General features: G+C 43.3%; 1 protein-coding gene across 2 annotated transcripts; it reads left to right on the forward strand.

The window, feature by feature from the left end:
* Nucleotides 1-2093: 2093 nt before the first annotated feature.
* Nucleotides 2094-12648, forward strand: LOC110980114 (monocarboxylate transporter 13-like). Of its 2 annotated transcripts, none has more exons than XM_087148406.1 (6): nt 2094-2489; nt 6029-6325; nt 8821-9212; nt 9649-9874; nt 10241-10384; nt 10674-12648. In XM_087148406.1, exons 1-6 carry the CDS (start codon nt 2459-2461, stop codon nt 10922-10924), a joined length of 1341 nt encoding a protein of 446 aa, XP_087004532.1. In that variant the 5' UTR covers nt 2094-2458; the 3' UTR covers nt 10925-12648. The 2 variants fall into 2 exon arrangements, with proteins under 2 accessions (XP_087004532.1, XP_022092159.2); XM_022236467.2 differs by lacking the exon at nt 2094-2489 and adding an exon at nt 2529-3574.
* Nucleotides 12649-13339: the final 691 nt, after the last annotated feature.

Here is a 13339-nt window from a genome sequence, read left to right on the forward strand (position 1 = left end):
ATCGCATCCAAATGCAAAACGTTCAGCAACTTTTTAGCAAGCAACAATAGGCCTACTGCGACCTAGGAATGGACAGTCAAGGATCACTGACGATTTGGAATTCGGTTTTTGTTCAGTGGTAGATTTTGCCGGAGGCCGTGAAAATTGAAAAGGAACAGCAAACAGATGGAGGATCATGTTGGGCATACTTTCCAACAGTTTTATTACCCCAACCGGGAAATTTCTTCCTGTGAAAGGTCCGACTCACTATACAAAGGTCCTAAACCTTCTCTGGTTTGGAGGAAAGAAAGTGTAGTTTGATGAAGCTACACCTCGCTCCCTGATGCAATGCTTGATATTGTATAATCACACCTCCAATTTACCGTATCCGAGTTCCCTGCGCAACAAGTTGTTATGATTGTGTCATGGACTGGGGACCTCAACTTAGCTTCGCCTTGGTCAGTGCTTTAGCTTTGACAGAACCCACTGAGTGCATCCCCCTTCCCGCAAAATATACGCAGTTACGTCACTGACTTGGATATCCCGGGCACAGACTTAGAAAGCTTCCACCTTTTTTTTGGGGGGGGGGAGGGGTCACCAGTTGCAGTGAGTTCAGAGTTAAACTTAGGCAAGACTTTGTTTTACGCAGTATGATCCTATGGGCTAAACGGTTTCACGTCTGTTTGCAGTAGATGCCACCCGTATCATCTATACAAATAACAACCCCATGTGTAAACCCGGCGAGAATCTATTTGATTGCAAATAGAAATACAATGTATTAGGTAAGTTGACGTAACGGAAAGCTGGTTTATAGAGAGAGCCTGGCTATTTAATGTCCCAGAGCGTAGCAAAAAGATCTCCTCGAGATAACCAACAACTCAAAGAAATTTGAGCCATTTGGGGGAATCATTCTGAGTATAGAGGGAACATTTTTATTTATTCAACTTAATAAATCCATGCCAGAACCGTGCATTTGGGAGAATCAAATCTGTGTTAACAAGTGCACCCTGTCCCCACTTATCCAATCCTGGTTTGGCCAAGTTCTTTAAACTTCGTACCCCGGTTTAAAAAACGAACTGTTCATCTGTCAGCAATCTGCCCCTTACCGGGCAACACTTTTCCGTTTTCGGGATGGAGCGGCAGCGACGTCAAAAATTTCAGTTTTTCCAGTTTCACACAGGGCTGCCATGGCCTGCATCGCTCTTCTGAGGGCCTTCTGCATTTCATTAATGTGCTATTGGCTGCACTCGAGATGGAGTGAAGCCTTCTCTAAATAAAAGAAAAAGGCCACTTTTCTCTCCAACTATTGTACAGGCATATGTTGTGGCACAGTCTGGTATTTTTGACAATCATACGACAACTCAGTCATGGTCGGATGAACCAGTCTATCTGCCACTAAAACCAATATTACCAATATCGAGGCATAAAATAATAGACGTAGCCACAACGCAGAATTCCGTCGCCAAGGTTCGACAAGGAGGCGGTTTGTTTGTTCACGAGCCTACATCTCGATCTCTGCCATCGTTCGCCCAAGTAAATTAGACCCTATAAACACGATTTGTAAATGGCCACGCCAGTGAGCAACTTATTTGGTTCGCAAGCGAAAACAGACAGGTCCAAATATGGCTCCAGCAGTACAGCGTTATTGATAATAATGTAAAACAAAACAGAAATAAAAAGAAATGACGCAGGTCACTTGTTACATATCTTAATTTTCAGTGACTGCTCTTACCAAAATCATCATTTAACGATAAGTCGAGGGAACTTGGGAAGAATTTTTTTATTTCTAAACTATTGCAATCTAAATTCAGGGTGATTTTACTCTAAGCCTAAATCGTACTTGTCCTCAGTTTACAATGTCTGAAAATATCTGAATGTTCGGTTTAATTAGATTATGGAAACATAAAGTCGATATCCACCCCGGCTCTGCTTTGAGTTTACGATCTAGTCAAGGTTTTATGCCCCTCGTGTTCCGAATTTTTTATTTGCTTCTATCAGTAAGCGTCCTCAGGCTTCAAGTTATTTACTACACTATAAATATAGTGCAATATCGATGCATGGCTTACCTCAAAGTTTAATTTACTGAGACAAGACATTCATCTTTATTTTTCTGTTTAATCTCTGGACTCGAAACTATGATGAGACAAATCATCGCAAGGTTGAACTGAGGCAGTAACAGAATACATGTACTTCTCTTACATGTTGCATATTTATGTACATGAACAGTGTACAACTAAACTGTCAAAGGCAACTCGACTGGCGGTACAACACGAAGCTTGTTCACGCCGGGCTCAGGGTGAGGAGTCGCCGCGACAAAATTTATCATTAAAAATTCGTCAATTGTTGAACTTCGGTCATCGGGCATTTCACTGCATGGCTGTTTTTGAGATCTGGGGTGTAGTATGGGTTATTAACTTATAAGAACAATAATGATCAGCGAATTCTCGGAGAAGGACGGCCACCGTAAGTGTGGTGCGGCATGGACGGCGGTCGGACTTCGGGAAAACCTGGTGAGCATACTTTGCTTTTAACCAAAGAGCCGCAACCGCCCGCTTTAATTTTCAAAACATTTGAAACAAACATACTTTGAGAAGCATTGAGCTTAAAAAACAATTAAGCTGGTAGTGTTTGCCTTTACTAGGTTGGACGTTTTCCAAGGAGCAGGGATATGGCAAAGCCCATTAACTACCGAAACCAACCACCCATGACCGGCAATGTTGTGACAACCCGCGGCGCTATGCGCCTAAACAAAGAAATTCGTTAATTTAAAATTCAAAAGTCCTCGCGCTAGTAGCCTGGTGACTGCCTTTCAAAAAACACCCGGTAGGCCTACAAAATGGACACCGTGCTCAGGATCGGGGCAAAAGGCTATCCAACTGTTACGAAAAACATATTTTGAAGGCACATGTGACTGCACGGTGGGGTGGCGGATCCAGTCGAGACCGGTTCCAACTGCCACCCTTTGTTCGCATTTCGTTGTACTTGCTTACAGTACAAACATGAGACACGGGTACGCGCAAATGTACAGTCATGCATGTACATGTACATGTACACGTCCATTGTACAATGCATTGTCGACTCGGGAAGCCCTTGGTGATAAGCAGGGTCGGGGAAGCCCTTACCTCAACGTCACATCGATCCAAAGTCCTGATTGGCTGGCACGCGCTCCATCGCCACAACGGGATTCCCGTTGCCAATCAGCTGATAGCTGCGCCCCTGCAACTTGCGGAATAATTATGATGCAATCCCACTGTATGTTAAATTTTCTCCTGCTCTTTTGCAACCACTGGGCCACCTGCCTCTAAAGTCAATCTATTGTTAGCAGCCTCACATACCAGCCAGTGCTCTCACTCTCTCTCTCTGCCTGCGTTTTTGAGTCGCAAAAAAATCGCCAAAATATCAACAAACATGGATGCCCTCCAGAGAGCAACGGAAAAGCTGAAGAAGCTGATGGAGCTGATCAACGCCAGGTGGGGCTGGGTGGTGACACTCTCAGCCTTTTTCATCTTCTTAACGTGCTTTGGTACGCTCTACTCTTTTGGCATCTTACTCATTGAATTACAGGAGGAGTTCGGAAGCGGTGCGTCCGAGACATGTAAGTGTTAAAAAAAATTATGGTCTTAGAACCTGTGTGTTTCAATGTTTGTGTGGATCAGATTCATTTTGAATCTCCGGATTTGTATCATTCAAAATGACAAAATTGAGTTTTGGCGGCTAAGCCCATGCTGAGACCGTGAACTTGAAGATATATAACTTGCCAGGCCTTGCCTGTCTTATCTTATAATAAAAGCTTTAAGTTGAGCCTTTTGTGTTTAGAAAATTCAACTCACCAACTTTTCTTCTGTGACAAATATTGAGATGACGGATTGAGAACAGGTGTTATTGTGGTACATAGTAACTGAGGCATATTGCCCAGCCTCTCAATATACCTTTCGCGGCCTTACTGATCGTTTTGCACTTAACGACATGCACGATGCATTGCGCAACTACCAGCAATAAAGTTTCATTTGCACTCCTGCGTGTTTAACATTCTACTCAGCAAAATACGCTTCAAATTGACACATCCATTATACATATAGTCTAACAATGCTCCAAAAATTAACTTATAATCAGCATTTTTGTATAATCTAAAAAATCAACCGGCTTTTATTCGAGCAGTGTAAGACCACAAGTAGACATGCCTGACGTATGACTCTCCTGCATTACGAAACTACAGTTCGCAACACGCGCATATGTTACTTTCAGTTTTGCTATCTCAGCTTCGTCCAACCTAGGCTAGCGGTTTACCGTAATGTTGTCGAGCGCCCAGGCATGCATTATTATAGTCGTCACGGGCTAAGTTGCCTACCGGTCTGCGGTTTTGCGGTTATTGTCTCGTGACCGGCAAGACTGGTCTCGGGCCGCACCCGTCACCCATAATCAGCCGAGTTTTGTGCACAGCTACCCCGAACTGTCAGGATCACGGTCAGGTCGGACCACCGCTCGTATAATCGGCGTGATGGAATCCCAGAATCCTCGCCCCAAATCACTCAATCTCATGTGTTCCTCGTTAGGAGGATGTTTTTGGGACATGTTTAGTGAAGTTCCACCGCGGTGAATTTTGCTTGCCCTGTCTCTGAACCGACGTCCCAGTGATTCTTAAATTAAGTTTTTTTGAGAATCCCCATGAACCTATGAAAGAGATCATCGATGTCGGAAAGAGAAATGAAAACAAGCAGCATGTGGGATGGTTTCACATGGTGAAACATGATTTTTCTCAAAACAAAAAAGGACCTATTTGAAATTTTTGACTAATGGGAGAGTTTGATGAAGGAGTAAAAAAGGCCTTACTGAACCCAAACATTAGTGTGCTTGTTTGTGATGCCTGTTGATCATTGATTCTGAACAACTAAATATCAACAGACTAGCAAAACCAAAGGGATCAAAATACAAGCCAAATATAATACTTTCCTGCCAACAATTAGGACCGATTTATCATCCACGAGACGGTGCGTGCCGTCCATAGATCGCCCGATATAACGCCGTTTCGTAACCTGTCTCAAGGAAATGAATTATTCATGGCGCCCTCTTTGTTACTCTACCAGTCAGGATACCAATTTGCATACAAAGACCCCTCTCTGCGCTCCTCACGGCATGCATTGTTCCCCGCGTGTATGTTTACTTTCAAAAGTTTATTTTACCTCTGGTTGGGAGGTTGCCTTTAACCACCGAAACAAATCGACCGTTGCAATGTTTATACATGTACATTGTCGTTAACGACAGCGTAAAATATGCACGAACCAACATTGTCACCTATATTTGTAATATTTTTTCTTGTGGAAAAAATATCTGTACCGGCACCAATCAGACATTGCATGGAAAAAAATAAGAATATTCTATACGAAAGAGCTGTTAGCGTGTTCAACTTGGGCCACCCTTCGAGCATACCAGGCTGCACATGACACTGGCTAAATCTCATGCATGTTTGTGTCCGTTCAGTATCCGCATAAACTAACCTTTTGCCGCGTTTCACCCTCTCCGCATGGCACGCATTCGGATTGGAGCCGCTTTGTATGAAAACCCCGTAACCGGAAGGGCGCCGTAACACATCGCTCAATTGCTGTTTGCGCACCGCTGAAATGGACCACTTTTCCTGAGAGAGAGGCTTTAAACTTTCCCAATAGTTTTGTTCTGTAAGCCATGTCAATAGGTTGAAGAGAATTGGGCAGTTCGATTGGTTGACTTGTCGCTCTAATTTACTTTTTGATTCCGAACCGTGTAGGTTCGTCAAATGTACTGAATTACTTTAATTGTGATATAAAATGAAATCGTTAATTTACAGTGATCTCAAAACTAATCATAGATGCATTAAATATTTTGAGAGATTTAATCACTATCCTTGATCGATCTAGATAAATTGATTAAAGATTAACATTTTACTAATTGTTAAATTGGGAATCATTCGATCGAGTGAATGATCGATTGAATACAGAGCTAGGTTAGCCTGATGAATTGACTTAGGTTAGGTTTGATGAATTGACTGTTTTTTACATGTTTTACTTTATTGCAGCATGGATTGGTTCGATCGCCATCGGTCTCCACGCCTTGGGGACCTTCGTCTCGAGTGCTCTCGTCCGGCGCTTCGACAACCGGCCGGTGGCCATCGCCGGCATCTTCCTGTGCTTCGGCAGCGTCATCGTGACGTCACTCATGCCTCTGCTGGAGGTTCTGTACTTCACATTTGGCGTTGTCTACGGCGTGGGCATCAACTTCATCGTCATCTCCTCCATCAACCTCATCCTCCGCTACTTTCCGACCAAGAATTGCTCGCGAGCGACCGGTGTGGCTCTCACCGGCTCCACAGTAGGTGAGCAGAACAAAACATGTCTTTCTTTTCCTTGTATCTTTTTAAAAATTCATTCATTTTTTTTACGTTTCTGTCTCATTTAAGCTGGGGCAAGTGTACTAACAACACGTCAACAGTTTTCGTTCGCGTTCCTTTACCAATCAGTCACTCATACTGTTCCATTATAACTTTTAGTTCGGATACCATGCAGTCTCATCATTTCCATTTCAGGAAAGAAAAGTTTGGGAAAAGCAAGGTGTGATGAATTCGTTCAGAAAATTCCGAGAACACAGACTGAAGATTAATTTTTAGTACCTGAGATAAAGGGTAATACTTTGCTTGGGTTTTCTAAGTGCACTAAGGCTTCAGTTGTATGACAAAACAAAGATTTCTCTTTATGGGGACCCGTCCTTTTTAATGCTTTGGAGTTGGTGAGGTAGCCAAACCATTCTGGAAAGTTTATGCATACGTGGGTTATCACAAAGAACCATTGGCATAACGCTGCAAAAACTGTGGGCGTTGCATCAAATTGGTTTTGAGTTAACACCCTTGGTGCACGTATAGAGCAATGCCAGTCCAGTGTTGTCCTTTTGGAACACTGAGGGTGTTAAATCAACACGAATCTAGCACCACGGTTTTTGCAGTGCATGAGGTGGCGGTCTTTTTTTGTCATGGGATTCAGGTTGAAATTAACGCGGATTGAAAGCAACCTTTTTACAGGCAGGGGGACGGCCGATCAAGTTTGGTTACACGAGAGGCGCAGGAATCCACCAATTTGTAACTCCTGAGTTTTAAAAATGAATAGCGACTGACAGATAAGAGCTTTGTGAACAAACATAACATCATGTAAGATGAAAAGATTGCTCGAGAATTACGTTTAAATAACGAGCATCAGTCGGAATACAATCCACGAAATGGTCGAAGTCTGCAGGTGTTTATTGCGTCCTTAGTAGATTTTTGCGTGTTCAGATTAGTGCTAACTTTTGTTTGCCCAGGGTTGATTTTAACGACTTTATTTTATCACCTGTATTTGAGAAACATCTGTGACGAGGGCAGCGGGTCCTTGAACCCTGATATCACAGAGTCCAATCTAAATCCGGTCTGAAACCAATGGAACAGAAAATACCTCTCAAAATAGTTTACGGAGTCGATATCATAAAAGATGACTAAGATGATGCGATAAAGGTTAAATAGTTTTCTCTGAACTATTTTCCAACCAGCAAAGTTAGTAGTTGTAAACCCCATGAAAAAAGGTATTTTATTTTTGAACATCACTCGTTGGAAATCATTGCATTCGAGGAAAGTAAAGCGTAAGAAGCGTAGGCTACTTTTCGTAAATTCTCTCAATTTTATATAGTTGGTGCCTTCTTTGTGAATATTTAATTTTAAGAAGTAGGACTTATCTTTGTAAAAAGATATTTCATTATCAGTGTAATTTCGTTTTCGTAGATGTGGAAAATAAATAATTAATTTTGCGTTATGTCCCCTTTACTTTCCTCTCTTTACGTTCTCTTCCACTCTGCGGTCATTGTGCTGATTGCCGGGCCGTAATTTTGCATGTCAGTTTTCAGGCCTTCAAAAGTTTGGTTGTACAAAGGCAAAGCGGTGTCTTTACTGCTTGTAATTTCATCACCTGCACGAACCAGTGGATGATGAAAAGATAGATATACCAGAACACTATCTAATATTTCTCTTTTATATCGTTCAATCTCCACATATCTGCTAGAGCCCCATTGCTTCTTAATAGCATGGGTGTCTCTGGCAGCCTAGATTCTCCCCGAAGACGGAGACTACGACACGGTAAGATATGCAGGCTACCAATTACAAGGGGCCGCCAGAAGAACCTAGATGGGTTGTCAAGACTAGACGCATGTCCATCCAGCACGGACCCAAGACTGACGAATGTAGACGCAGGAGAGTCTCTCTTCATTCAGACGAGTTGCTAGACGTCAAGAGGAACCCAGGACTTATAATGACGACTATCTTCGTGGATCTCACGTCTATGGCTCCGAAAAACGTGAAGAGGTTAATGGCAACCTGTTGGAGTCGTCTGAACATCCGCAGATCCGGCTTGTAGAATTCAGGAGAACCTCAGTATGCTACAGAAACCTGACGAAACTGGGAGAGATCATCCCATCACTCAACCATCAATCCATTTCCATGATTCCAACAGTTATCTGTGCGTTTCCCGTTACTCGAGAAGAAAACCACATGACTCCTGTTTGTTTTAAAGAGAAGTATAACACTGGTATGTATCACGTAAGGTAAACCGTACCAATGTAACTCATGTGTTGAACTAACCCACTCTGTTTTCCCCGTTTTAGCTTGCCGTGGTGCCGGTATCACAGCGATACTTTGATCATGCAGCATGGATTTCGTGCTCTTTTGGCATGACTGGTGCATAAGCATGGTTATGCCTGCGCATCCCGAATGTGGTCCCCGATGCTGGGGGAGAGACGGGCACCAGTTGTTCGAAACTCATTGGTTTCTCTCCGATTTGACTTGCTGTTGTGCAGGTATGCTGGTCATGAATCAAGTCGTGCATCACCTCATCGTCGCGTGGGGCTGGCGGAATATGCTCCGCGTAGTCGGGGCGATTCTCCTGATCGTCTCCGTGCCGTGTGTCAGCACTTACTCCCAACCGTCCTCCAAGAACCTGGTCCTGGCGGACTCCATAGCCCCTCTCGAGGAGGGAGAGGGGAAGGAGAAGGAAGGGGTGGATGAGGAGAAGAAAGCCCTGGAGGAGGAGAAGCAGAGGCTCAAGGAGAAAGAGGCCGAAGCTGAGGAAGATGAGGCGAAGCCGAGCAGATGCGAGCGGCTCCGCAACATGGCATATCCTGAGCTCTGGTTTCTCTCAGTCGGCATCATGGGATGTTGCATGACACTCACATTTTACTACGTCAGTATGGTAAGTTGATTTCTTCTGTGGATTTGTTCTGCATGGCTAACAATGTTTAATTAGTTATAATTAATTGAAGTAAGCTCAGCTTAATAATGTGAAATAATCCACCTTGAGCAGAAGCAACCACTCATCGGTTGAAAAAAGCCATGTTGGTCGGGAAGATTCATTTTGATGGTCGCGGCGCGACCGTAATGCGTGCATTTCATAGTCGTTCGTGAACCAGCGAAGTGATCAGTTCCTACCAAAGGAGCGTCCATTGCAAAGAAAATGGTATCCTCTGTTGGCCCAGCTCGAAATTCTTAATGATCCGGGTACATGATACAGGCCTGGTCTCCTGAGGGATTAAAAAGTGCCTCCGTTCGTTGATGTGCAAATGATGCTCAAGCGCCCCGATTGTTTTTCCTAGGCATTTATGATGATAATACTTTCTTTCGTTTCGTAGATGAGCTTCATGACAACTAAAGGCTTCGACAAATCGGACAGTACCCTCTTCATGATGGTGCTAGCCATTGCAGAGGTCGTGGGCAAGGTCATCATCGCGGCCGTTGCCGACAGCCTGCCGTTCCCGAAGCTCTACCTGTTTGTCTTGGCTAGCCTCCTCGGCGTCGTCGTCATGGTGGTGCTCCTTTTCGCCACTTCACTCGGGCTGATGCTCGGCCTTGCAGTCGGTAAGTGAACGGCCGGAATTGGAGACTGTAGTGGAATCGATTTCAGAATGTGAATAGCCGTATACTCAACGTACACATAGAAAAGCCACAAAAAAATTTAAAGTACTTGTCAGAAATTCATGCAAGGAGATGGGGAACTTGCCATGTTTGGCTAACAAGTTTATTTAGTGGCAGTTTTTGCCCCCCCCCCGCAACGAGACTCTTCTGACTACGGTGCTGTGGTAGAGCAAGCACATCAACAAGAGGATGATGTCATGTATTTGGAATGTTCTTAATGCCAATTTTATACTCATTTCCACGATTTTCTTTTTGTTTCCTCCTCTCATTTCAGCCTCTCTTATATACTAACCCCTCTTTTCCCCACAGTTTGTGGACTGCTCGTCATGTCGGTCTTCGACACCTTGCCGTTCTCCATCTGTGTGGAGGTATTCGGCTCGACCAGGGGGCTGGACACGTCCTCGGTTGTCATCATCATGAATGGCGTGGGCCTCATCCTCGGCTCCTTACTCGGTGAGGACACGTTGCGTCTCTGCACGGGATTTGGGATCTTTGTAGTGGATGAACTGAACCTTATTTGTCGAAAAAATGTTGACAAAATTCGCTTCCGTGAATCCAAATTTAACAATGAATGGTCGGTTGTACTGGAACAAACGTTTGTCCAATTTCGGGCGAATTGCTGAAAAGGGCAGACAGTCGAAAACGAGCAAAGTCGAGTGTTTGAATTAGATAAGCTACTATGGATGGTGTAAAAAGATTCGCATGACATCAAACTTGCAATGACTTCCTCCCTTGTCTCCAGGCATGAGCGTTGACCGCACAGGCAACTACGACTCTGCCATCTTTGCCAGCGTCGGCATCTACTGCTTCTCCATCTTGCTCTTCCTCGCTGTGCCCATCTACCAGAGGCTCTTCGCCAAGGAGCGGTACGTCATGGTCCGGAACAGACGCAAAGCCCTCCTCCTGGTGGCAGACGGACCGGAGCGGACCTTTGCCCCGTCGCTGCTCCCCTCGCCAGAGTACATTTACCTGGACATCGTCAGTGTCGTATAACAGGGCGCAGGAATAACGGACAACAGATTTAGAGAGACTAAACATTTTTTTAATCGGCAATGAATTTTTAGGTGTATGCGTACGCGTGTGTGAAAAGGGAGAAAAGGATGTGTTCAAATTTTCTTCTCGGACCGTAAAATGGTGTCGCTGGAAATTTGGAGAGTGCTTAAACAATAAGAGTGTGAATAATGCTACATATTGTGGAAAGTAAAAGCGGTTGCAGAATACGGGCAATTCGCAATAGTGCGCCTCCAAGAGTTTGCAACGCGTTAACCAATCACAGAGTGCGAAGTCTGTCGACCCTTCCCACATGCGCATTGGGTCGACAGATTTCGTGCAATGTGATTGGTCAACACGTTGCAAACTCGTGAAGGCGCACTATTGTGAAACGCCCGTATACGGTATGGTGTGAGTGTTGTGAATAAAATACGGGAGGCAATGAGAGGTTTCCAAAGAAAGAATAGAAGGTACGGTGTACTTGTTGAGACGCTATAAAAACACATTACGAGGCCAAAATGAAGCTGGTGTTGATACTATTGGAGATTGGTACAAATTTGACAGAAACAACCAGTAAGTGTGCCTCAGTTGGAGACAGAAACACTTTGCTGAATTTCACACACGAACCTTGCCATACTTAAACTTGTTCATGAAGCTGTGAAGCCCTCGATGAGAATGTGTGTTGCGCAGTTGATAGTTATGTGTGTGTGGAAGTACAAGGATTTTTTTCAAATGACTGCTTGGGTTTTTCACGCTGGCTGCTATTTTGTTGGATTTTAATTTGACAAAGCACTAACAAATGAGTGCTTAAATTCCATTAAATATTAAAAAGCTCAAGATTTTGAGGTGCGGGATTTTCTTCTGCGTGTTTGCTCTAAAAGGATAAATTTTGGATGGATCTGCACACGAGAAAAGAGGAAAGCAGTCAGTTATTCAAAAGAAATGGATGCAGATGGTTGCATGCTAAAGTGGAAAGACGAACTCATCTTGGTGCAGCTTATCCTACATAGGCATATTAATTTTTTTAAAATATATTTATTGTTTCAGTGAAAAGAGTTTTTTGTAGTTCTGTACAAGTTGAAGGAGAAAACTGTAATATCACTTCAAATCATTTCAATTATAGCTTAAGTGCGCTGTGTGTAACTGGATGTGAGGTTACACATTGTCACGCTTTCCAAAATGACTTCCATTTGTTGTTAATGGCGTGTTGTGTAAAACTTGTCAACAGTTTGCCAATATGGTTGAATACTTGGAATGAACCAAAAAGTGAATTTATCAATGCTTGAAAATGAAGGTTTTATAAACAAAAATTCTCAGACACTCTATTATCGACCTATGAATGTTGTACGTCTGTGCTGTCCGTTAATTCATTTTAAAATATTGTTTATGTCCTTTTTATAAACGGTTAAAGAAACCTTTTGTGGTTTTGAAAGCAGAGCCCCACGCAAAATATTATTGGCAACAGAATGCAACTTTGTATTATATATTTATTTTTTGGATTCCTGCATTCTGCAGATATAATAACGCTATCAACTCTTTGCTCCGATTTTCGAAACCATTTCGTGTAATTTGTCTGGAGGATGAATTTGTTTGGAAGTATTTTCATATGCTCTTTGCTTCAACTTCCATTAAAGCCCGATGGTATTTTGCGTGGAGCCCTGACAAAAGTATTAAAGCTGTGGTACTTCTCTTTGATATTTTGTAAATAAAAGAGATATTTATTTATATTTCTGTGTGTGTTTTGCATACTTTGGTGATGACTCTGTAACCTGGTGATACACGTTTAGAGTACCAGGGACGTGTCGTGTTGATAAGCCCCAGGGACGAGAGTGGCGGAGGCAGCCCAACTTGCACTTTCTCGCTTTCGAAGTTGCGCCATGTGCACTTACTTACGATTGGCCCAGAACTGAACTTGAGAAACCAGCAGGAGAGCGGGGTTTGGCAGCTGGGTTGGGGGTCGTTCAAGGTGGGTCACCGCTGTGCAGAGTACTACCATGACAAGCACTGTTCTCATATACGGTGCCATTTCTAGTTGAGTGACACCTCTGCCACAAACAGCGGAATCGTATTTTTAAAAATATACGCCTTCAGTTCATAGTATGCCGGAAAATATGAATTTTTCTTTCTTTTTTTTCATAAGCCTGACTTTTCTATAACCATCTTCGAAAGATCACAACGGTGGCCAGTTGAAGTACGAAGCGGAAAGAGTATATTTCAGAAACAATCTTTACAGACTTCAGAGATGATTACTTGAATATGAAATTGCCGAGGCGACGATGTGGTCGTTCATTCTCGGCCAGTTGAAGTACGAAGCGGAAAGAGTATATTTCAGAAACAATCTTTACAGACTTCAGAGATGATTACTTGAATATGAAATTGCCGAGGCGACGATGTGGTCGTTCATTCTCAGCCACAAGG

The sequence above is a fragment of the Acanthaster planci genome, linkage group LG18, assembly GCF_054643075.1.
Source record: "Acanthaster planci isolate LZ-2023a linkage group LG18, COTS_SCS, whole genome shotgun sequence".
Classification (NCBI taxonomy): domain Eukaryota; kingdom Metazoa; phylum Echinodermata; class Asteroidea; order Valvatida; family Acanthasteridae; genus Acanthaster; species Acanthaster planci.

What these genes read in the sequence shown, in the direction of transcription:
- LOC110980114 (XM_022236467.2), top strand. Translation starts at nt 3,388, where the DNA reads ATGGATGCCCTCCAGAGAGCAACGGAAAAGCTGAAGAAGCTGATGGAG. An exon ending in AAGCGGTGCGTCCGAGACAT is followed by an intron (nt 3,575 to 6,028) that starts GTAAGTGTTAAA and finishes ACTTTATTGCAG; the next exon opens with CATGGATTGGTTCGATCGCC. An exon ending in TCTCACCGGCTCCACAGTAG is followed by an intron (nt 6,326 to 8,820) that starts GTGAGCAGAACA and finishes GCTGTTGTGCAG; the next exon opens with GTATGCTGGTCATGAATCAA.